The 25,558-nt window shown below is 43.0% G+C and overlaps 4 protein-coding genes across 5 annotated transcripts; all 4 read right to left on the bottom strand.

Moving 5' to 3' along the window:
• Nucleotides 1-921: 921 nt before the first annotated feature.
• On the bottom strand, nucleotides 922-5,792 carry LOC131130045 (synaptogyrin-3-like). The gene is made up of 4 exons (XM_058074115.2): nucleotides 5,554-5,792; nucleotides 3,504-3,738; nucleotides 1,549-1,694; nucleotides 922-1,465 (listed from the first exon to the last, which is right to left on the bottom strand). The coding sequence occupies exons 1-4, from the start codon at nucleotides 5,656-5,658 to the stop codon at nucleotides 1,235-1,237; spliced, it is 717 nt and encodes a 238-aa protein (XP_057930098.2). The 5' UTR covers nucleotides 5,659-5,792; the 3' UTR covers nucleotides 922-1,234.
• An 890-nt stretch (nucleotides 5,793-6,682) lies between these two features.
• Nucleotides 6,683-12,547, bottom strand: LOC131140114 (protein disulfide-isomerase). The gene is made up of 10 exons (XM_058090260.2): nucleotides 12,370-12,547; nucleotides 11,146-11,346; nucleotides 9,309-9,436; nucleotides 8,955-9,200; nucleotides 8,639-8,764; nucleotides 8,357-8,554; nucleotides 8,133-8,253; nucleotides 7,016-7,197; nucleotides 6,852-6,941; nucleotides 6,683-6,785 (listed from the first exon to the last, which is right to left on the bottom strand). The coding sequence occupies exons 1-10, from the start codon at nucleotides 12,545-12,547 to the stop codon at nucleotides 6,699-6,701; spliced, it is 1,557 nt and encodes a 518-aa protein (XP_057946243.2). The 3' UTR covers nucleotides 6,683-6,698.
• A 524-nt stretch (nucleotides 12,548-13,071) lies between these two features.
• On the bottom strand, nucleotides 13,072-17,076 carry LOC131134199 (lipopolysaccharide-induced tumor necrosis factor-alpha factor homolog). Of its 2 annotated transcripts, XM_058079203.2 has the most exons (5): nucleotides 17,039-17,076; nucleotides 15,430-15,586; nucleotides 15,265-15,351; nucleotides 14,057-14,258; nucleotides 13,072-13,973 (listed from the first exon to the last, which is right to left on the bottom strand). In XM_058079203.2, exons 2-5 carry the CDS (start codon nucleotides 15,557-15,559, stop codon nucleotides 13,868-13,870), a joined length of 525 nt encoding a protein of 174 aa, XP_057935186.2. In that variant the 5' UTR covers nucleotides 15,560-15,586; nucleotides 17,039-17,076; the 3' UTR covers nucleotides 13,072-13,867. The 2 variants fall into 2 exon arrangements, with proteins under 2 accessions (XP_057935186.2, XP_078649806.1); XM_078793680.1 differs by lacking the exon at nucleotides 17,039-17,076 and having other exon boundaries at nucleotides 15,430-15,797.
• Nucleotides 17,077-18,813: 1,737 nt separating this feature from the next.
• pdia2 (protein disulfide isomerase family A, member 2) lies at nucleotides 18,814-25,503 on the bottom strand. The gene is made up of 11 exons (XM_078793679.1): nucleotides 25,216-25,503; nucleotides 24,208-24,414; nucleotides 22,791-22,924; nucleotides 22,568-22,705; nucleotides 22,370-22,486; nucleotides 22,035-22,160; nucleotides 21,046-21,237; nucleotides 20,854-20,974; nucleotides 20,468-20,646; nucleotides 19,049-19,210; nucleotides 18,814-18,982 (listed from the first exon to the last, which is right to left on the bottom strand). Exons 1-11 carry the CDS (start codon nucleotides 25,445-25,447, stop codon nucleotides 18,932-18,934), a joined length of 1,659 nt encoding a protein of 552 aa, XP_078649805.1. The 5' UTR covers nucleotides 25,448-25,503; the 3' UTR covers nucleotides 18,814-18,931.
• Nucleotides 25,504-25,558: the final 55 nt, after the last annotated feature.

A 25,558-nucleotide genomic window follows, 5' to 3' on the forward strand; every position in this document is an offset into this window, starting at 1 on the left:
GACCATGACCAAGACCATGACCAAGACCAAGACCATGACCAAGACCAAGACCAAGACCAAGACCAAGACCATGATCAAGACCAAGACCAAGACCAAGACCAAGACCATGACCAAGACCAAGACCAAGACCATGACCAAGACCAAGACCAAGACCAAGACCAAGACCAAGACCAAGACCAAGACCAAGACGAAGACGAAGACGAAGACGAAGACGAAGACGAAGACGAAGACGAAGACGAAGACGAAGACGAAGACCATGACCATGATCAAGACCAAGACCAAGACCAAGACCAAGACCAAGACCAAGACCAAGACCAAGACCATGACCATGACCATGACCATGACCATGACCATGACCATGACCAAGACCAAGACCAAGACCAAGACCAAGACCATGATCAAGACCAAGACCAAGACCAAGACCAAGACCAAGACCAAGACCAAGACCATGACCAAGACCAAGACCAAGACCAAGACCAAGACCAAGACCAAGACCAAGACCAAGACCAAGACCAAGACCAAGACCAAGACCAAGACCAAGACCAAGACCAAGACCAAGACCAAGACCAAGACCATGACCATGACCATGACCATGACCATGACCATGACCATGACCAAGACCAAGACCAAGACCAAGACCACGAAAGCTGCATAAACCCCCCCATAATGCAACCCAACCCCCGATCAGCAACAGATCCATAAGCCTGGCAACGCCTCACCTTATTTGGGCGTGTCCATCATGGCTTCCAACCTTACTGGCATGACTGGAAAATCCCACCTGACATGTTTTCCACACGGGGGGGGCATCATGAGGCTTCGGTGGACCAATGGAGCTTCAGGGTTCAGGGTTATTGTTAGACGGTACCTTCAGGGTCCCATGAGGACTCGGGACAGACCCGATGAAGAACAAACCCACAGCCCTTCTTGGATGGTGGTGCTGGTTTTATTTGTCATCATACGCTGGAGCATATCACAATAAAATATGAAATGACATGAATATTTCATAGTGGAGCACTACAGCATTCAGGAAGCTGCCTGTCAATCATCTTTCCAGCCAATGGAACGCACGTGATTGGTGAGCCGGTGCGAGGCGTGCGCGTGTGAGAGTGAAGTTACGTCAGCAAGTGCGTTTGTGAAGACACCGAGGGACAAAGGATGTAAGTTGAGGCGGCGGTCGCCATGGTAACAACACGTAGCCGGGACACAAAGCCCGCCCTCTTCGCCGTGGCGGTCTCTAGAAGGCCGGCGCCACCGGTCTGTGTTGTTGCGTGAGCTTCTGGGGGTCCAGGGTTTCGGTGAAGGGCGGGGCCTGGTAGGGCTTGGTGGTCACGATGGTGGCGCCGTTGGCGATGGGGTAGGGCGTGGCACGGGCGTGGCCGGGGGCGGGGTCCAGGTGTTGCCATGTAAACAGGTTGGCGTGGGAGCCCGACAGAAAGCGACGGAGCGCGCTCAGAGTCAGAACCGCCTGTTGGTTGGCACGGCGCATTAGCGTGTTAGCATTAGCTCGTTAGCATACTGATGAGTACCACTGGTACTAAAGATACGCACCCACGTGAGAATGGAGAAGAAGCAGAACGCGATGGTCGCCCGGGCGGCGTCGGAGCCTTGCGACAGCGGCAGCTCATCGGGAGACGTCGCCTGCCACTGATTGGCCAGGAAGCAGAAGCCGACGAACCACAGGAAGCTGGCGAGGCCTGAGGGGGCGGGACCAAGAGGAAGCACCTCGTCAATAAATACGATTTGGAGCTAACGTCTTGTATACAAAATTCAAAAACAAATTGATGGCTATTAGGCTTACGGAACACATCACAGCATATCATAGCAACCCACTTATGTCATTAGCATAGGCAAATTAGAAAATGCTATCACATTGAAAACTTTCAAACCATTATCAACATTATTCGATAATCCTAATCAATCTTGCCCAAAAACGTTTTTAATATAATCGACGTTCTTTGATTGAGTTAAAATCCGTAGCGCAAAGGCGATGATATCAACTGCCGTTTTTGACGAGCAAAAGCTAAACTGGTAGCACGCACGATAGTCGGGATAATCTCCATCTGAAAAATGTCAAGATTTTTGACAGAATAAGAATTCTTTGATCGAGTTAGAAACCGTTAAGAACGGGCGATGATATCAACCGCCATTTTGTTAGCTCGCTGTTAGCATGTACCTTGGTTTGGACAATAGTATGAGTTGAAGTACTAATCCCGATCCATCTTCTTGCCGAAGAAGTGTCGGAGTTTTGCTAGTGTTCCATTTTTGAAGTGTTCTTTGATCAGGTTAGAAAGGGGCGATGATATCGACCGCCATTTTGTTAGCTCACTGTTAGCACGTACCTTGTTTTGGACGATAATGTGAGTTCGGTCTTCTTGCTAAAGAAGTCTGGGATTTTTGCTAGTGTTTTTTTTATTTTTGAAGTGTTCTTTGATCAGGTTAGAAAGGGACGATGATATCGACCGCCATTTTGTTAGCTCACTGTTAGCATGTACCTTGTTTTGGACGATAATGTGAGTTTCATCTTCTTGCTAAAGAAGTCTAGGATTTTTGCTAGTGTTTTTTATTTTTGAAGTGTTCTTTGATCAGGTTAGAACGGGGTTAAGATATCAACCGCCATTTTGTTAGCTCGCTGTTAGCACGTACCTTGTTTTGGACGATAATGTGAGTTGAAGTAATAATCCCGATCCATCTTCTTGCTGAAGAAGTCTAGGAGTTTTGCTAGTGTTTTTTATTTTTGAAGTGTTCTTTGATCAGGTTAGAATGGGGTTATGATATCAACCGCCATTTTGTTAGCTCACTGTTAGCATGTACCTTGGTTTGGACGATAATGTGAGTTCGATCTTCTTGCTAAAGAAGTCTAGGATTTTTGCTAGTGTTTTTTATTTTTGAAGTGTTCTTTGATCAGGTTAGAAAGAGGCGATTATATCAACCGCCATTTTGTTAGCTCGCTGTTAGCACGTACCTTGTTTTGGACGATAATGTGAGTTGAAGTAATAATCCCGATCCATCTTCTTGCTGAAGAAGTCTAGGAGTTTTGCTAGTGTTTTTTATTTTTGAAGTGTTCTTTGATCAGGTTAGAAAGGGACGATGATATCGACCGCCATTTTGTTAGCTCACTGTTAGCACGTACCTTGTTTTGGACGATAATGTGAGTTTCATCTTCTTGCTAAAGAAGTCTAGGATTTTTGCTAGTGTTTTTTTTATTTTTGAAGTGTTCTTTGATCAGGTTAGAAAGGGGAGATGATATCGACCGCCATTTTGTTAGCTCGCTGTTAGCATGTACCTTGGTTTGGACAATAGTATGAGTTGAAGTACTAATCCCGATCCATCTTCTTGCCGAAGAAGTGTCGGAGTTTTGCTAGTGTTCCATTTTTGAAGTGTTCTTTGATCAGGTTAGAACGGGGTTATGATATCAACCGCCATTTTGTTAGCTCACTGTTAGCACATACCTAGGTTTGGATGATTAAGTTATTCCGATGTTTATTATTATGTTTATTTTGTACCCGAGAAGACGAGGTCGAGCAGAACGGCGCGTCGTCGGTCCCTCAGGCTGCTCAAGGAGGGAAAGTAAGCGTCCAGGATGAGGAAGAAGATGCTGCCCAGAAAACAGGCCACGCCCACGGTGATGCCGTAGTTGCAGGCGTCGGCGTTGTTGTTGAAGACGCAGAGCAAGCGCTCGCTGCCAATGTTGATGTAGCCCTCGTTGACGATGCAGCTGAACACCACGATGGAGAAGACCTGCGGGAGGAAAAAAAAACAGTTGTCTGACTTTAGTGGGCGGGGCTTATGAAAGTACACGATAACAAACACACTCACTGCATACCTCCATTTAAAAAGTGTCATTTTAACACTAACATTAATATTATTCATCTTTAATACTACTTATTATCAAAAGTCCAATATTTTTAAAAGGATAAGCATTCTTTGATCGATGATATCGACTGCCGTTTTGTCACAGAATAACATGAAGTGCAAACACTTAACTGTTAGCATGCTAATTCGGATGACAGCACAAATTGAAGTGATAATCCCAATCTGAAAAAGTCCAACACTTTTAATAGAATAAGCATTTTTTTGATCGATGATATCGACTGCCGTTTTGTCACAGAATAACATGAAGTGCAAACGCTTAACTGTTAGCATGCTATTTCGGATGATAACAAAAATTGAATTGATAATGCCAATCTGAAAAAGTCCAAGACTTTTAATAGAATAGGAATTCTTTGATCGATGATATCGACTTCCGTTTTGTCACATAATAACATGAAGTGCAAACTCTTAACTGTTAGCATGCTATTTCGAATGATAGCAAAAAAATTGAAGTGATAATCCCTATCCAAAAAAGTCCAAGATTTTTGATAGACTAAGCATCCTTTGCTCGATGATATCGACTGCCGTTTTGTCACAGAATAACATGAAGTGCAAACACTTAACTGTTAGCATGCTAATTCGGATGACAGCACAAATTGAAGTGATAATCCCAATCTGAAAAAGTCCAACACTTTTAATAGAATAAACATTTTTTGATAGATGATATCGACTGCCGTTGTGTCACAGAATAACATAAAGTGCAAACACTTAACTGTTAGCATGCTAATTCGGATGACAGCACAAATTGAAGTGATAATCCCAATCTGAAAAAGTCCAACACTTTTAATAGAATAAGCATTCTTTGATCGATGATATTGACTGCCGTTTTGTCACAGGATAACATGAAGTGCAAACTCTTAACTGTTAGCATGCTAATTCGGATGATAGCAAAAAAAATTGAAGTGATAATCCCAATCCGAAAAAGTCCAAGATTTTTAATAGAATAAGCATTCTTTGATCGATGATATCGACTGCCGTTTTGTCACATGATAACGTAAAGTGCAAACGCTTAGACGTTAACATGCACGATATTTCGGACGATGGTGCAAGTTAAATATTACTTACTAATATTTAATTTTACAGACAGTGATTGATATTTTAGATGAACTGAATATCTCATAAACATTACAAATATTATGAAGAAATGACCAAATAATTCACTGTAATAATAATAATAATAATATAATATGATAATAACAATATTTTTGTCATATATAATATATCATATATATCATATAATGATAATAATATACTATAATATCATAATAAAATTATTATTATTATTATTATTATTAACATTTTCACTTTTTTCAAAATAAGTACTGAAATAATTTTTTAATAATTTTTAAATTTTTATTTATTTTTTACCAGCTATTTATCAGTCCAAATAACAATAATGGGGCATTTCATTCAACTGGAACTGCCACTGAATAATGAAGTAATTCACGCTTTTCCAATTAGAATTCCCGTTGCTCCCCGTCCGTGAACGCCACATCTGGAGACAAAAGAGGCTTTCAGGGCTACAAAATAAGCGCGTTTGCTAATCGATAGTCCAAGACGCCCCATAAATGGCAGTGAAATGCTCCTTTCACGCAGCATCGTGACGGTACGGAGACAAAGACAGGATCCACGCATGATGCAGGCCTCCTCCGCGGGACCAAGAGCAACATTGCAGATGCTCACCCACGACAGCAGCCTCAAGACGGTCCGAGGATGCGTGAAGAAAGCGACCGGGTCGAAGGCGATGTTCCCGGCTTTGGCGGCTCCGTAGGCGGCCGCTGGCTCCATCGCAGCCCTCTCCTCCCCGCTTTAGCGCTGCTGGCGTCGTCCTTTGACCGCGGAGAGAAGCAGACGAGGCGGCCACAGAGCAGCTGGATGCAGCCTCCTCTTCATCCTCCTCATACTCCTCCTGCGGGGTCGCTGTGACGTCACTCCGAAACCCTTTTGGCTTCGGTTGGTCTGGATTCATATCCATTTGTCTAATAATTACAGCACTTGTTGATTTCATGAATGCAGCCAAAATATTGTTAAGAAAACATAAAATTAAATAAATAGAATATAATAAATATAATTAATGTAGTTTAATAAATATAATTAAATAAAGTTTTTTTCATTTCAAGTCAAACTACCATAATAATAATTTTATATAGTTGTGTTGTCATTGATGAATATTTACATTTGTTTGATGATGTGATGTGTGAAGTGTGACAAAAAATGCAAAAAAAACACTTTTTCAAGATTTTCTTCTGATATAATAATAATAATAAAAAATATATATATAATTAATATAATTTAATAAATATAATTAAATAAAGTTTTTTCATTTCAAGCCAAATTACCATAATAATAATTTAATTTAGTTGTGTTGTCATTGATGAATATTTACATTTGTTTGATGATGTGACGTGTAAAGTGTGACAAAAAAATGCGAAAAACACTTTTTCAAGATTTTCTTCTGATATAATAATAAATAATAAAAAAATTATGAAGAATATCTAATTAAATAAATATAATTAAATAAATATATTTTATATAATTTAATAAATATAATTAAATAAAGTTTTTTTCATTTCAAGTCAAATTACCATAATAATAATTTTATTTAATTGTGGTCATTTTCAAGTGTGACAAAAAAATATGCATATTTCAATTCAAGATTTTTTTCTGATATAATAATAAATAATAAATAATCATAATGAATGGCATACTAATAATGAATAAAAAACAATAAAAAAATAATAATAAATAATAATAAAAATAAAATACAAAGTATTTAAAACTCACTGTTTTGATGTTTATTGTTTTTTTTTAACATAAATCTATAAAGCTTAAAGCTCATCTTTGGTCGCGTTGGATTTCTTCTTCTCCTCTTCGGCTTTCAAGGCCTCCCTGTACTTCCTCCTGTCGTCATCCTCCTTTTTTTAAAAAAGGTTTATTTTTAGCCACAAGGTTTTCTGTCATCGCGTCTCCCCTCTTCTTACCTTTATTCTGTCTTTTTTGGCTTTCTCCATCTCTCGATAGACGAAGTCAAGCAAGTCCTTCAGCTTCCTCTCGCCCGTGTAAATCAGCGCCTGTTGGGAAAACCATGTGACTTTGGCCTGAGACGATCCCGGTCGTGAACGTAGCGGGGACCGACACGTCATACTCGCTCAGCGTGAAGCGCCGGGAAGAGCCAGAACGACGGGTAGGCCCTCTGCACCGACATGTTGATGTCATTGGCCGAGGCATCCATGCGAGCGACGACCACATCGTCACGCTCCTCCAAGGCCCGGGCCAGCTCCTCCCACAGCGGGAAGACGCCGCGGGACTCTGGACTGTAAGGAACGTCTGAAATACATTCAACATCAATTTCATCAGGCTTCGCTACGCATCTTAATCCGCACGTGTCTACGTCATAAAACGCCATATTGGTGCACACATACATCTGTAAGGACCAGGACCCAATCATTCAAAACAGAAATCACAATTACTCAATGTTACTCATCTTACAAAAAAAACACAAAACTCATCATACAGCAGCTTAACACCTCAAAAGTATACCTGAGAATTTTTTTTATGGAAAATTACAATTCCTTTTAAAATTCATTCACACATTCATTGGAGGACAAGAGCCATAGAAAACGAACGGATGGCACTGCAATGCTGCCTATGTCCACCAGAGGGAGGCTGACGTGATTGCAGCAATGATGAACTAATGAATGCATTGCTCGGGCACAATGCATTATGGGAAAACTTTTTAAAAGAGTTGTTTTCCATTATGGCGGCATGGCGGTCGAGTGGTTAGCGCGCAGACCTCACAGCTAGGAGACCAGGGTTCAATTCCACCCTCGGCGTGTGGAGTTTGCATGTTCTCCCCGTGCATGCGTGGGTTTTCTCCGGGTACTCCGGTTTCCTCCCACATTCCAAAAACATGCTAGGTTAATTAGCCACTCCAAATTGTCCATAGGTATGAATGTGAGTGTGAATGGTTGTTTGTCTATATGTGCCCTGTGATTGGCTGGCCACCAGTCCAGGGTGGACCCCGCCCTTTTGCTCGAAGACAGCTGGGATAGGCTCCAGCACCCCCGCGACCCTCGTGAGGAAAAGCAGTAGAAAATGAACGAATTAATGTTTTCCCTATTTTGAACTCATATTGGTACATGTTTGTGTACTTGTAAGGTATTTGCTAATACTGGACTTTTAAAATCCAGAGTCCCGGAGCTGTGTCCCAGTACTTTTGTCCGTGTAGTATAATATTACCATGAATACTTTTCTGTACTTACAAAACAAGACAAAAACAGTCTTGTCGGGATGGAAGGCCACTTCCTCAAAAGTACTTCCTACTAACTCCTTCACTGGACGTTTGTCCCATCCTTCTGGTATCGGCTCGCTCTGCATCTTTGGCTGTCACACACACACACACATACACATGCACACACACACACACACACACACACCAGAACATTAGTTCCCATGACATGTACTTCTCTACATGAAGTTACCGTACCTTGGCTTTGCCGTCCAAGTAGGACTGGCAGAAGGTCTTGATGGTGTCCGCATCCAGCGTGTCAGAGGGCAGGTGGTAGGTCACATGATCCGTCAGGTTGACCAATCGCACCAGAGGGGCCTCGAAGTCTCGGACGCGGAAGTACTCCATCAGGCGGCCGTTACGCGGCTCAAAGACGTTCACCAGGACGAACAAAATCTGAGCACCGGAAAAAAGGAATGTTGGTGTGTGTGTGTGTGTGTGTACATGTGTGTGTGTGTGTGTGTGTGCACGTCGCCCTACCTTCATCCTGAAGGCCTCGGCGGCATGATGGAATTCTGAGTAAAGTTCTTGGAAATCCGCCGAGCTTTTGTTGACAAAAAGGAGGGCGTGGTTCAAAACGGGCGACGACAAAAGCCGAGACGCCGTCTGCATCGCAAACATTTTATAATAAAAATATGACCTAAAAATATCAAATACACATTCAATGCAATACCATGGAAGTAAATATGTACAATAAATATCCATACAAATATAATCAATGGTTATTCATTGTGTCAGAATTGTGCTGCCCCCAGGTGGATGTGTGTTGAAGTGCACCCTTCATCCGACACATTACCGTTCCCGAATATTCCGTAACTGGATCCATCTGGTAGACGGTGACAAACGTGATGAGGTCCTCAGCGGGGGTCTGAGGGGTCATCTGGAAAACCTGGACCAGCTCCGACCGTTTAAAAAGCAGCACGGCATCAAACGTGACGCCATATTTGCTGATGACGTCACTGTTTTGCGTCAATTCAAAGCTAACGTCTGGGAGGTTCACTGCAGCCGCGTAAAACGCCTGGACGCACTCACCGGTCAGGTCCTACACACACACACACACACACACACACACACACACACACAACACACACACAACAGTGTTACGCAACTGTGACAACGAGCCAATAGCAAGTAAAGAAAACGTTTTTACCGTAAAGAATCCGATCACTCGCGGCTCCTCGGAGCTCACCGATTGGCTCAGATCGGCGATGACGAGGTCGGCAGCAGACCCCGCCCTCCTTTTCAACCACGTCACAATAGAGGCGGAGCTCTGCGGAACTTTTTATTATCACAGATTGATTATAAAAACACTCGTTATAACGTTCAAAGCAGCAATAATTGGACAGGGAGGGGCTGTCATTTCCTCAATATGAAAACTCTCATTTAGGAAAGTTACATTCGGAACTGTAATAATGATTTGGGGTGCATGAGAAAGTGGAAAGGATCAAGGTACGTATGTCTTTATAAACAACATATTTATATGTCCGACACCATCTGTCACCATCAACAACAATTTATTTTACATATTTTCTTCAAATTTGAGGCTGCACGGTGGACGAGTGGTTAGCGCTAGGAGACCTGATTTCAAGACAGCTAGGATAGGTTCCAGCACCGCCCGTAACACTCGTGAGGATAAGCGGTAGAAAATGAATGAATGAATGAATGAAGGAATGAATTAAGGAATGAATGAATGAAGGAATGAAGGAATTAATAAATGAAGGAATGAATGAAGGAATGAATGAAGGAGTAAAGGAATGAATGAAAGAATGAATGAATGAATGAATGAATGAATGAATGAATGAAGGAAGGAAGGTAGGAAGGAAGGAAGGAAGGAAGGAAGGAAGGAAGGACGGAAGGAATGCAGGAATGAATGAATGAAGGAACGAATGAATGAATGAATGAAGGAATGAAGGAATGAAGGAATGGAGGAAGGAATGAATGAAGGAATGAATGAATGAATGAAAGAAGGAAGGAAGGAAGGAAGGAAGGAAGGAAGGAAGGAAGGAAGTAAGGAAGGAAGGAAGGAAGGAAGGAAGGAAGGAAGGAAGGAAGGAAGGAAGGAAGGAAGGAAGGAAGGAAGGAAGGAAGGAAGGAAGGAAGGAAGGAAGGAATGAATGAGTGAATGAATGAAGGAAGGAATGAAGGAATGAGTGAATGAATGAATGAAGGAATGAATGAATGAATGAAGGAATGAAGGAAGGAAGGAAGGAATGGAGGAAGGAATGAATGAAGGAATGAAGGAATGAATGAATGAATGAATGAATGAATGAATGAACGAATGAATGAATGAATGAATGAAGGAGTAAAGGAATGAATGAAAGAATGAAGGAAGGAAGGAAGGAAGGAAGGAATGCAGGAATGAATGAACGAAGGAATGAATGAATGAAGGAATGAAGGAATGAAGGAATGGAGGAATGAATGAATGAATGAAAGAAGGAAGGAAGGAAGGAAGGAAGGAAGGAATTAGTGTAGGAATGAATGAATGAATGAATGAATGAATGAATGAATGAAAGAAGGAAGGAAGGAAGGAAGGAAGGAATTAGTGTAGGAATGAATGAATGAATGAATGAATGAATGAATGAATGAAAGAAGGAAGGAAGGAAGGAAGGAAGGAAGGAAGGAAGGAAGGAATTAGTGTAGGAATGAATGAACGTGGGTTTTCTCCGGGTACTCCGGTTTCCTCCCACATTCCAAAAACATGCTAGGTTAATTAGCCACTCCAAATTGTCCATAGGTATGAATGTGAGTGGGAATGGTTGAGGAATAATAATAATAATAATTAATATTAATAATAAGGAAATAATCAATAAATAAATAATGTCATTTTAGTAGCTTGAGTTGAAATATACAAAAATATATATATTTTAAAAAGTTACTATGGACCGTGTGTATACGTGTATAGGAGTTTATGGCTAATATCGACTTACAAGGCACTCGGTTCCAAGGCTAGCATAGCATAAATAATATATATTCATAATTGGACTCACCAGGGCAGGGAACGGCGTTGTGTTTATCCCCAAAAAGGAAAAGTCGGATGTTCGGGGCCGATATTGCGTTAAGTTCTTTTGCCAGGTCCTTGTCTTTGGTCACGTCCACCGAGGCCAGTTTGACCTCCGACCCCTGAAGATCTGCGGCAGCTTTTTGAAACACTTCAGACAAACGGTGCGTGTCTCCGGACAGTGGAGCGTCTGCACAGTCGGGAACACCAGATAAGACGAAATACGTTTTGTCGAGTTTTCAGCAAACCCGACAAACTTTACGTGTTTTTGTTGACATCAAAGACTACGTATGTCGCTAAACCGGCCTGGGAACACCTTGGGATCTGCTGAGACCGGAGATCTGGGAAAAACGGCGGGAGGCTCTCCCTTAGAGATACGGTGAGAAACATCTTAAGGGACCAGATGAGGTTGTTCGGGAATCTGGTCTGGATTCCTCAAGGCTTATGAAGAAGAGGAACTCGGTTTGGACGCCGGACCGTGGTTGGATAGCTAAATATTCTCTCCAGTGCTGGCATTGCAATGGCTAGCCTGGTGGCTCCTGCCCTGCTAAAAGGGCCAGATGCTAATATTACGTGCTAACGTATCGAGACGGAACCGACTTCCATCAATGATAATTCAACCCGAGCTTTCCATCAAGACCACCCCCGACACTGTACGACTTCCGGTTCCCGAGATACGGACCTTTATTGCCAATTGCGCCCCCTTCCGGTGCTCACAGGAAGTCGGAAGTGGTCCCAAACGAAAGCCTGTGCCCACTTATGGGGGAGGGGGCGATCGGCCTCGGGAAAAATGCCGAAGGACGTACCGTTCTCGAGTTATTTGGTTTTGGTACAAGCTACCAAAACCTCCTTCTTGACTATACCTAACTCTAACCCTACCACTATGTCGCCATCTGGTGGTCAATTAAATGTACTGCAGGCGAATACCACCACCTGCTGGTCATTCCTATGTACTGCAACTCCGACCATGCAATGTCAATGGAGGACGCGTTTTTCGCCTATTACTCCACAACGGAAGCTCGTATCGAGACGGAACCAATTTCCGTCACTAAAACTTCGACCCCGAGCTTTCCATCGAGACCACCCCCGACACTGTACGACTTCCAGTTCCCGAGATACGGACCTTTATTGCCAATTGCGCCCCCTTCCGATGCTCACAGGAAGTCGGAAGCGGTCCCAAACGAAAGCCTGTGCCCAAAATGCAGAAACTTACAGAAATGCACCAAAAGCTGTTTGTATTTCTTCAGCGCTGTGTTGAAATTCGCCTTCTCCAACCGTAAAACTCCATCCTCCTCCGGCAGGGATTTAGCCTCGCGGTCCTCGTGGCCGCTAGCCACAAACACGCACAAACAGAAGGCCGTCAAGACCCCCAGCAGCGACGGTCTCGCCATGTCGCTTCAGTCGACTGAAAGGAGTGTGTAGAAGTAAACGCCGAGATGGGAGTGGCTGATGAGGTGTGTAACAAAGCGTGAATGTCTTTGTTATCGCACGACTTGTAGCTTATTAACTTTGCTATCTCAACGCGGCGGCGGTGTTGCCGTTGGATGTTGGTCATATCAACGACATGGCTAATAACACCCAATGCACTTTGGCTAATGCCTAATGCGCTTGCACGGGGGAAAAGTGGAGATCCAAAAGCAGGAAGACTTTGCTAACCTGTTTTTCTACCGTTTTGCAGAAATGTCTTATTTTGAAATTTGGGAAACTATAACCAATCTGTATTTCTGACTTCCTGTTCATTTATTAGCCACTTAAACCAGAAGCAATTTGATATTATGCTAGTTGTATAACGCTAGCTCAACAATGTAGCTTCATCAACAGACTTTCAACGTTATTCGTGTTGAAATCACAAACAATCAATGAGTAAAAGCATATAAATTATATTTATATATTGTATTGATGTAGATATTACATATGTCGGTACAAAAAAAAGATGTTTATTAGCCACCTAAACCAGAAGCAATTTGATGTTATGCTAGCTGTATAACGCTAGCTCAACAATATAGCTTCAATAACAGACATTTAACGTTAAACCACATCTTAGTTTCGTGTTGAAATCACAAACAACCGACGAGTAAAAGCATATAAATTATATTTATATATTGTATTGATGTAGATATTATATATGTCAATACAAAAAAAGATGTCTGGCATTTCTGTGTCCACGCTAGCAAAACAAGCTAGCTGCCTCTTCATCAACGAACATTCCAAACAAAACCATTGTTTACTGTTGAAATAAAGTAAATATGTTTTATGTTCATTTTAATGTTTATTTTTATGCTGCATTGAATGATCCTTATTCTTATTTTATATGCTTTATTTATAAATAATACAAATAAAAACAATTGTTACCTCCATCAAGCGCAGCATTTCATGCTAGGTGTTAGTAATGTTAACAGGCTAACTTTAGCAAACTAGCATTTCATGCTATTTTCCTGGGTGGTAGCATGCTAATTAATATTAGCATAGTATTATTTTTGCCATTTTCATGGGTAGACACGTACCCAATCACCACTGTCATGCCAGGTATGTTAGCATGTTAGCATGTTAGCCTTTTTTTTTACCGTAGGCAGACAATTCATCAACATCTGCATTCATTTCTGTTCTAATGAATAAATTTTTCATCAGCAAAAGGTCCATTGCATTTCTAAATACAAAGTGTTCGATTCCCCAAGCTGCTGCAGGGGATCTGTAATGGGACGGGCGCCACGTTAGCGATAGTGTGTATGCAGATGCGCGTTGCAGAGCGGACAGTAGTGATCGTAAAGCCAAAGGCTGGGAATCAGGAACGGAATCAGACAAAACCCACAAAATAACCTGAAACAAAGACAACAAATCAAAACGTTTAGACGGCAAAGCACTTGGCTTGGCAGATGCTGAAAAAATGGCCGCCACCTTACCCGCAGAAAGCGATGATTATGCATAAGATGTAGGCCAGCGACGAGGGACTCCGTCTGATTTTGGTGGTGACCACGTGCTGACATCGGGAACAGCGGACACGACCGGGCGTATCCAGCAGCCCCGTGACGGCGATGACTTGGACTTGCTGCGGTTGGGACACCACCACCGTTTGGCTCACGTTGACGTGAGGTCTCGTATTCACTGGAATCCGCACAGACGCAAAACGGCAACCGTGGACATGCGAGGACATCGGGGAAGAAACTTGTAAAACCGCTATCATGCTAACGTTAGCATATTAGCATTGCTAGCATGCTAACATTAGCAAAGTAACATTTTTACTTTTATGTTCAATGCGAGACACTTATAAAAACTTACCGCTATCATGCAAACATTAGCATGTTAGCATTGCTAGCATGCTAACATTATCAAAGTAACATTTTTACTTTTATTTTATTTCATAGCTAGACACTTATGAAAACCTACCACTATTATGCTAACGTTAGCATGTTAGCATTGCTAGCATGCTAACATTAGCACAGTTACATCTTTACTTTTATTTTATTTTCATAGCTAGACACTTATAAAAACTTACCGCTATCATGCTAACGTTAGCATATTAACACTGCTAGCATGCTAACATTAACAAGTAACATTTTTTTATTTTCATAGCTAGACACTTATGAAAACTTACCACTATCATGCTAACGTTAGCATGTTAGCATTGCTAGCATGCTAACATTAGCAAAGTAACATTTTTACATTTATTTTTATTTTCACTGCTAGACACTTATAAAAACTTACTGCTAAAATGCTAACGTTAGCAAGTTAATATTGCTAGCATGCTAACATTAGCACAGTTATTTTACTTTTATTTTATTTTCATACCTAGACCCTTATAAAAGCTTACCATTATCATGCTAATGTTAGCATTGCTAGCATGCTAATATTAGCAAAGTAACATTTTTACTTTTATTTTATTTTCATAGCTAGACACTTATAAAAACTTACCATTATCATACTAATGTTAGCATGTTAGCATTGCTAGCATGCTAACATTAGCAAAGTAACATTTTTACTTTTATTTTATTTTCATAGCCAGACACTTATAAAAACTTACCACTATCATGCTAGGAGTTAGCATGCTAACATTAGTATGTTAATGTGGCCCCTCCACAAATGACATTATGGACTGAGTGGGGTTACGTACCGAACGTCGGTTGATGGACGATGACATTGGCGGTCGGCGAGGTGGGCAGACTCAAGACAGGAAAAGGATCGGGCTGCACAATGAGCGCTAAACGGGACAGACGCGCGTCATGAGGACTCGCCAGGACATCAATGGTAAAGACCATCTGCAAAGTTGCTCTCTTACTGGTCGCTTCATAGGAGGGCGGGGCCACTGAGAGCGGCGCGGCATGAACAGAGCGGCTGGCAGGAACGATGATCGTGGAGGCGTTCAAAGACGGCTGGGTTGTGGCCTCGTCATACGATGGAGGGTCCATTAGCGGGACATCCAGTCAGACAGGAAGCTGCTAAGGCGGAGAAGGTTTTTAGTTCCGGTTTAAAAACACATGAACTCCACCCTTTCTTGAATGAATTTAATGTCATTAACATTTTTTTGTTTTTTACTTTTATTTTTATTTTCATAGCTAGACACTTAATAAAAACTTACCACTATCATGCTAACATTAGCATGTTAGCATTGCTAGCATTGCATTTGCATCCACAGCATTGTATTGCATTTTTTAGACACTTTTAAAAACTTACCACTATCATGCTAACATTAGCATGTTAGCATTGGTAGCATGCTAACATTAGCGAAGTAAAATTTTTACTTTTATTTTAATTTTCATAGCTAGACACTTATAAAACCTTTACACTTTCATGATATCGTTAGCATGTTAGCATTGCTAGCATGCTAACATTTTTACATTCATTTATTTTTTCACAGCTAGACACTTATGAAACCTTACCATTATCATGTTAACGTTAGCATGTTAGCATTGCTAGCATGCAAACATTAGCAAAGTGACAGTTTTACTTTTATTTTTATTTTCAATGCCAGACACTTCAAAACTTACCACTATTATGCTAACGTTAGCATGTTAGCATTGCTAGCATGCTAACATTAGCAAAGTGACATCTTTACTTTTTATTTTTATTTTCAATGCTAGACACTTCAAAACTTACCACTATTATGCTAACGTTAGCATGTTAGCATTGCTAGCATGCTAAAATTAGCAAAGTAGCAATTTCACTTTTATTTTTATTTTCATAGCTGGAATACAAAAGAGGGTCCATTAGCGGGACATCCAGTCGGACAGGAAGGTTTTTAGTTCCGGTTTAAAAAGTAATTAACATTTTTTCGTTAGCAGCTTCCTTGATTCAGGTAATTGGGACAAAAAAACAACTGGGATGAGAATCAGCACCTCCGAGTCTTGGGTAGTGACTGAAAGAACAAAATGGCGGTTACACGCGGGACAGTTTGGAGACCACTATGTCTCTCAACCGGCCTGGGAACGCATCGGATCTGCTGGGAGGAGCTGGACAAAGTAGCAGGTTAGTAGGAAGTCCGGACTTCTCAGTTAAGGCTGCTGACCTCGTGACCCGATGTCATACGAGCAGAAGAAGATGAACGGATGGAAGTAAGTGAAGATTCCGATAAAATTCCGATGGGCCGATCAACTAGCCATGGATTTTCACCAATTGGGAAAATGAAACCTGAATATGATTTGCCTAATAATGGTTGACGCTACAAACTAAGTCGTTGTTGATATGTTTTCAACTAACTCTATCTAACTCTATCTACCATGAGATAGAAGAAGACTGTGTAGCTAAAGCATATAAAGATCCGACACTAATATTGGAATTATTTCTAATCCTATCCAATAAAAGAACAAATCCAGACATTCCGAGCTCTCGACTCAAAAGTGGTGGACATTCCTATGGACTTCCAAAAATGTGATACGGAAAAGTCTTACCTTGGACAAAGGAGGAGGCCGAGTGACTGGGAAAGGAAGCAGTTGGTTGTTGGCAATAGCCGACCGTGACGTCACATCCCAGCCAGTCGGACCTGTTCCCTCACCTCTGGAATTTGGCACCATTGTTTTTCCCACAGGCCACACACACACACACACACACACACACACTTAAGCATCTATGGTGTTCGTCATCCAAAAGCAACATTCTTGTTTTTGTTTTGGTTCTCCCACACAACCGTAGACTATAAGGTTGGGAATCATCTAAATAGATCTAAGGCAGGTGTGGCACCGACCAATCAGGATTTTACTGGTTTGTTGTTGTTTTTTTACTGGTTCCAGGATGCGTTCCATCGCTAAAATCCATCGTTAAAATATGCGGAAAATACGAGAAACTATTAAAGCGAGAGGGCACCACGAAAAAGACGATTTAGTTTCTCAGCGAAGATGGGAAGGTTGGCAAGTATGGGTTTGATGGCGCTATCTGCAAGTATGTAAGAAAGTATAATAAACGTAAACAGCACACGGATGTTACAAATAAATTAATATATTAGCTTTGTTAGCTTTGTTAGCACTTGGTAATACCAAAACCAAACTTATGTTATATTGTTTTGGTTTTTTTACCAATCACTTATGCAGATATACAATTGGATCGATACTCTCAAATGGTAATACCGATGGTATTTTGGTATCGCTCCAGCCATCACCATGGCCATGAAGTACTTGTACTTCTTAATGACACATTACCTTAATTAGTTCATGACTAAAGACTCCATCGGCTCATTTTAAAAGAACTTTATGGAAGAAAATGTGGAAGTGGTTCTTCTCAATTATCGTCTATCATGCCCCCCCCCCCAGGTTGAAATACTAAAGAAACTTTTAATATTTATTCATTCATCTGTACTGTACAAGTGTGTCCTTTCTGCTGTTAGCAAACAACATGATTTTAGTTTTATTTAGGTTCAAGGACAATCTATTATCATTACATTTTTTTAGTTTTCGTCTGTACTCCCTCCGGAACAAAAAGCAATGGTATCATCCGCAAATAATACCAGCTTTAAGTCTTTTGTACAAGTTGAACAGTTTTGGTCCCAGTATTGACCCCTGGGGAACTCCACACATAATATATGAACTTGCAGGGTTATAGTAGTATATTGTAGTATATAGTAGAGTTATCGGGGGCATACTGTGGCATTCAAACCTTTACCGGGCGAGACCCAAGGACTCGGACTCGGTGATGATTCTCATCCCAGCCGCTGCACACTCGGGTGGATGTGAACCGATCCAGTGAGAGCTGAAGATCACGGTCCGACAAAGCCAGCTGGATCACATCACCTGCAAAAACCCACAGAGACCCAATCCTCCAGCTATCAAACCGGATCCCCTTAACAAGTTCTGTCCGTCAACAGAATCGGGGACAAATCGGGGGTAGCCCTGGTTGAGTCTAACCCCCACTGGGGAGTCGGACCTATTGCTGGTAAAGCAGCCCAAAGTCTGATACTGGTCATACAGGAAGTGAACTAGTAATAATTATTATTATTTTTCCAGGTGGCATTTGGGATTTAAGGGATCTTAATGAAGTTGAAGTTCAAACGTTTCCTAACTTTCAATATCTCATTAAACTTGTAAGACTGTGGTACACAAAGCGGAAGTAACCAATGGCGATGTTCTTCCTGCAGCAGCTGAGGAACCCGTCGTATTTGTGGGAATATTAAAATGGAAAATGCTGAAATGGCTAAATCTTTTCAAATTAAAAGACAAATTAAAAAAAGAAGAAAAACAAAGAAAAAGTGTTAATTTATTTGTCATATTCCAGGTAGTGACACATTTCAAGTTTTTTTTGTGTTGCTGGGGTGAAAAAAACCCAAAAACCAAACCAAAGAAAAGAAAAGGTCATCACAGCTCAGTTTTCCTGGACTTGCTGTTGTTGGCGTTCTCCTCCACTTCCTGTGGGAGTTGGACACATTAGGGTTGGTTTGTAATGGAGGGAAGGGAAACCATCAGGATACACACCATTCCAGCTTTCCCATCCTTATTGTCTCCATCATCGTCGTCGTCATCATCATCATCATCATCATCATCGCCGTTATCATCGTCTTCCTCTGGCAAAACTCCACCGTTGTCCAAAAACTTGGACAATGTCTCCAGGTCACGGTTTCCCCCGTAGTCCACCACCTGCAGGACAGGAAGAGAACAGGACATGCATTACGGGGGGTGGGGGGCAGGGTCACGATCCGAGCGTCATAGTCCCCCCCCCCCCCCCCCTGAATAAATATTGATTAAAAAATCAGAATTTAAAAATTACAAAAAAGTATTTTTGGACCAAGAATGAGATCATTTTCAGGGAGGCAAAGCTGAATGATGAATATGCTAGGATGCCACTGATCTACTGATCCCCTGATCCACTGATCCCCTGATCTACAGATCCGCTGATCCACTGTTCCCCTGATCCACTGAACCACTGATCTACTGATCCTCTGATCCACTGATATACAGATCCCCTGATCCACTGTTCCCCTGATCCACTGATCTACAGATCCCCTGATCCACTGTTCCCCCGATCCACTGTTCCCCCGATCCACTGATCCATTGATCTACTGATCCTCTGATATACAGATCCTCTGATATACAGATCCCCTGATCCACTGATCCCCTGATCAACAGATTCCCTGATCCACTGTTCCCCTGATCCACTGAACCACTGAACCACTGATCCCCTGATCTACAGATCCGCTGATCCACTGTTCCCCTGATCCACTGAACCACTGATCTACTGATCCTCTGATCCACTGATATACAGATCCCCTGATCCACTGTTCCCCTGATCCACTGATCTACAGATCCCCTGATCCACTGTTCCCCCGATCCACTGTTCCCCCGATCCACTGAACCACTGATCCATTGATCTACTGATCCTCTGATATACAGATCCTCTGATATACAGATCCCCTGATCCACTGATCCCCTGATCAACAGATTCCCTGATCCACTGTTCCCCTGATCCACTGAACCACTGAACCACTGGTCCCCTGGTCTACAGATCCCCTGATCCACTGTTCCCCTGATCCACTGAACCACTGATCCACTGATATACAGATCCCCTGATCCACTGATCCCCTGAGCCACTGATCCCCTGATCCACTAATCCCCTGATCCACTGTCCCCCTGATCCACTGAACCACTGATCCACTGATATACAGATCCCCTGATCCACTGATCCCCTGATCAAAAGATCCACTGTTCCCCTGATCCACTGAACCACTGATCCCCTGGTCTACAGATCCCCTGATCCACTGTTCCCCTGATCCACTGATCCACTGATATACAGATCCCCTGATCCACTGATCCCCTGAGCCACTGATCCCCTGATCCACTAATCCCCTGATCCACTGATCCCCTGATCCCCTGATCCCATTGTCTGCGTGTTCCTACGTCTTTGCCGCCGGCCGGGAAGTATTTGAGCGTGGGGAATCCGTTGACGGCAACCGATTCCACTTCGTTGGCGGTGGCATCCATCTTGGCGATGATGATGTCGTCGCGGTCGGCGTACTTCTCCGCCAGCTGTTCCCAGATGGGGGCCAGCTGCTTGCAGTGTCCGCACCACGGAGCATCTGTAGGAAGACACGCCCATCGTCTTCATCCGTTCATTCCTTCCTGTTTTTGTTTGCTGAATTTGATGGTTTAAATAACAAACTGGCTCGGTCGTGCTAATGCTAATGCTAATGCTAATAGACTCTAATGTCTACTAGGACCGTGTTGCCTTCTGTCATTGCTAGCGCCACACCAGGACAGTGCGGAGGATCAACTAAGTCACTTACAAAACTCCACAAAGACGTTCTTGGTTGGGTCCAGAGCGACTGACTCGAAATTCTTCCCCACCAGGACTTTAACGGGTTCCTCGTTCCAGTCATCAGGGACGTCCTGACTGCGGTAGTACGGCTGCGTTACAAAACAAGACGGGTTACAAACGACGCCATGTCACATGACGCGAGTAAGCGTGCCTGCGTCACCTTGGCCGTGCCATCCAGGACGTCCTGACACAAGCGTGGCAGCGAGCTCACGAGATCCTCCGAGTCGACGGTGAACTTCTTCCCCGCGTCCATGTTCATCAGGCGGGCCGTGGGGGCCTGGGCCGCCGACACGCCGAAATAGTCCAGCACAAACGACAGCGGGAGCGTGACGTCGATGGTGATGAACAGCATCTGGGGAAAAAGGCAACATGGCGTCTTAGATGGGTGGGATCTCCAAGGGTCTTCAGCCAACCCAAGAACATCGAAAACGTGAAATAATGTTGGATTTCTTAGTGGTTTCCTCCACTTGGCCCCAGTTTTCAGGGGGTCAAGGCTAAGATTGGGATTCAGGCTTGGTCTTCTGTGCCTAGACCTTCGGTTCATACAAGTCGTGACCGGACTAGGTGACAAAGGGCAGTCCAACCCCCCCACTGCCGCTGGCAATGTTGAACAAGCTCTGACGCCGGTCATCCAAGGGGCCAACCCCTGAACTAGATGGTCCGGTACCCCAGAATCCCACAGGATTCCTCGTTTCTAAAAGTATTCAAGACAATTGGTACACATGAAATATATTTGGAAACTCAGTGGCACGGCGGTCTAGTGGTTAGCACGCAGACCTCACAGCTAGGAGACCGGTGTTCAATTCCACCCTCGGCCATCTCTGTGTGGAGTTTGCACGTTCTCCTCGTGCATGTGTGGGTTTTGTCCGGGTACTCTGGTTTTTACTCCCACATTCCAAAAACATGCTAGGTTAATTAGCCAGGGTGAGTGTGAATGGTTGTTTGTCTATATGTGCTCTGTGATTGGCTGGCCACCAGTCCAGGGTGAATGAATGAACTTGGTAAACCATTCCGAGTCTCCATTCATGGTTCCGTAAACCTGGAACCTTCTCTGAACCTTCCAAACATGTCCATCTTCATCCTGGTTTCTTCTGACCCCGACTGGTTTGAACGGTGCAAAGATCTGACAAAGCGACTTGGAGAACTTACCTTGCCCTTAAAGGTCTTGGCGATGGTCCTGACTTGGTCTACCAGGTCTTTGTGGCTGTCCACGGTGGAGTTGATGAAGAGCAAACAGTGAAAGCGAATGCTGGATGAGAAGATGTTCTCTCCTGTCTGAGCGGACATGAGACACGATGGCGTTAGAACGATGGCGCTAGAACGATGGCGTTAGAACGATGGCGTTAGAACGATGGCGTTAGAACGATGGCGTTAGAACGATGGCGTTAGAACGATGGCGCTAGAACGATGGCGTTAGAACGATGGCGCTAGAACGATGGCGTTAGAACGATGGCGCTCATGTTCATGTTGCCGTTTGCGTTCACCTCCTCGGTGAAGGGGATGATGAGCTCCAAGCTGTTCTCTTTGATGAAGCTGCTCAGGTTGCTCCTGTCCAACTTTCCGTCCTCCGGCAGCACGAAGTCCGCTCTGCCGTCATCAAACTAGCCGACAAAAACACGGAAAGGTTTCATGGCGGACAACAACTCCAGAGGAAAACCAGCAACGCGGAGCACCCCCCAAACCTTCTTGAAGAGCACCACTGTGTCGGACTTCAACTCATACTTCTGGAAAACCTCCGGAGATGTCGTGACGGCGAACTCGGTGTTGAGCATCTCCATGGCGACCTCGGAGAACTCCTTGGCATTCTGGCTTTCCGGCGACTGAACGGGAAGGGGAGAGCATTAAGGAAGCTCGTTAGATCAGCAGCGGTCGTGGTCGGGACATGCGGTTCCATGCGGGACGTACCTGGAAGAATCCCACCACCGACACGTTGTGGAAATCGATGAAGTGGGCGGCAGACTTGGCTGAGTCCAGCATGGCAGGACCCGGGCCTGTTCGACGCTTCAACCACTGGATTATTCCCGACACCGTCCTCTTACCTGGACACAAATTACGCTAACGTAACCCATAGAGTCAAAACGAGTCAAAACGAGTCAAAACGAGTCAAAACGAGTCAAAATCAAAACGAGTCAAAACGAGTCAAAACGAGTCAAAACGAGTCAAAACGAGTCAAAACGAGTCAAAACGAGTCAAAACTAAAAGCCTTCTATGACTCAAATGGAAGAACATGCTAGCTACTTATCAATAGCTAGCTTATAGCATCAGTTCTTTAAAGGTCAGTATTATGGTATTTGTCACCAGATGCTTTAAATAAGCTTCTATGCTGTTTTGCGCGTCACTTTACTTTAATATGTGTAGCGAAGCCTGCAGTACCTCACTGTATACATTATTTCATTATTACATTATTAGTTCAAATTTGCGTAAATATACACCTCTCGTGTATATCATAAATACATATCTCCATCAAAGACAAAGACGTTAGCAACAATAGCATAGCATAGCTATTTGCTGAAAAAAACAAACAATATCAAACGTACAGCATCTGTATGTATAGCATGAATACAGATCTCCATCACAGGAACAAAGACAAACGTTAGCAATGCTAGCGTAGCAGTGGGAGCTAAAGTGCTAACATTTTAACAGCAACTTAATGCTAGGTTAGCCTATTTGCTGTCACACAAAAACGTCCACGTTTGAAGACGTCACGCCAAAAACCTCAACCTACTTCACCGGTTTTCGGTTCTATGACCTTCGAAGATACAAAATGTTGCTAGCTTGTGTGGAACCGCTAGCGTCAAACGCGGCTGGAATTTGCATAAATACACGCCCTTCGTGTATGTCATAAATACATATCTCGAGACATTAGCAACAATAGCATAGCGTAGCTATTCGCTGAAGAAAAACAAAACAATATCAAACGTCAAATGTTAGCGATGCTAGCGTAGCTGTGGGAGCTAAAGCGCTAACATTTTAACAGCAACTTAATGCTAGGTTAGCCTATTTTGTGAAGAAACGATGATAGTCTGTAGATAACTGATGGTCAGTTGACGTAGCTTTACTTTAAGATGTGTAGCGAAGCCTGCCATGGTGGCTGTGTTATATATTATATACACGGGGCGGGGCAATTCAAACAGTGAATGTCGTAAAGTCGTACGTAACGTTCATTAAATAAAGTTTTGGATCGTCATCTAAAGCCGATGGTGCGCACTTCAAACAGACGTTGTTGATCCAGTAGATTAGCTCCAGGCTAACAAAGGGCAAACAAACATAACCATCGTACGTCACTCTGTCGGCTAAACGGGCGTTTTTTTCCCACTTTTACCCGTGAAGTCTACGGGCTGCTGGCGGTCGCCGTTGAGGAAAAGCTTCAGGACGGGAAAACTGCCGACGCCAAACTCTTGGGCCAACTCCTTCTCCTCGATGGCGTCCACTTTGGCCAAGCGTATGTCCGCTTCGTCCAGCTTCAGCTTTTTTGCAGCTTGAGCGTAGACGGGCGCCAGCTTCTTGCAGTGGCCGCACCATGGAGCATCTGCACACGCACACACACACACGTGCACACGCACACACACACACAGGTCAGGTGAACTCGGCCTCATTCCAACACGTTTTTAGGTTTCGGTGAACAAGTTGCTGATAAACTTGGGAGACGTGGGAGAGTTGAAGCCGGCAACATCTGGCGTGGACGTCACATGATGACCTCCATTACCATTTAGATAACAAATACATTTTCATTTATTGATGTTTTCTTTTATTATTCATGTTGATTTTATTGGGCTGTTTTTGTTATTTCTCATGTCAATCATTTCCTATCATTAATTCTCTAAAAAATATGCACCAGAATGTTTTATTTTTATATTTTATTTGATTTTAAAGATTTAAAAAAAATATTTAAAGAATATCTCATATCATTGACAGCCTGGGGAGCATTTTTTAAATGTATATTATATTACATTTTTAGCCCTTAATACACTTAATTCATTTACAATCTGTATTTTTATTTCATTTTAAGTTGAATTCAGCCCCGCCCCACACTAAAAAAAAATATATTTTTTTCTAAAAATTCTAAAAATATATATACTTGGCTTATCAGAAATGGAAGTTCATGAATTGATCATTTTTATGTCATTTTTTTGTCATCTGTATATCAAATCTTAGAGGGATTTTCTTCTCAGTCACTCAATTTTGGAGCGAAATTGAATTCCTAAGAGACTTTGGGAATTTTTACGGAATTCATTTTAATTTCATTTGATCTAGTTAATTATTTCTAATTAATTCTATATTTTTTAAATTATTTTCTATTATTTTTTAAAAATGTAAAAACTCTACTCACAGAATTCCACCAGTAAAAACTTGGTCTGGTTGAGCGCGTTGGCGAAGTTGTTGGCGTGTAGAACCATCACGTCTTTCTCCTCCTTGATTTCCGTCGTCTTCTCCTCCTCGGCCTCGACCTCGTCCGCGTCCTGGGGCTCGTCCTCTCCGGCCCCCTCCGGGGTGGCCCGGCCGCCGTAGGCCCACAGCAGCAGCATCACGCCCACCGTGCTCGCCAACCACCACGTCTTCATGTCTGCTTCCAGCTGCTTCCTGCGCTCGGGCGTGGACGTCTCGCACTTTTTGTGTGCCAACAAAGACTCACAAGAACGAGACAACAACGTGTGTCAGAATCCTACTGGTAC

This window comes from Doryrhamphus excisus, linkage group LG9, assembly GCF_037039965.1.
Source record: "Doryrhamphus excisus strain RoL-2023G ecotype Guam linkage group LG9, RoL_Dexc_Guam_v1.1, whole genome shotgun sequence".
NCBI classification, from domain to species: domain Eukaryota; kingdom Metazoa; phylum Chordata; class Actinopteri; order Syngnathiformes; family Syngnathidae; genus Doryrhamphus; species Doryrhamphus excisus.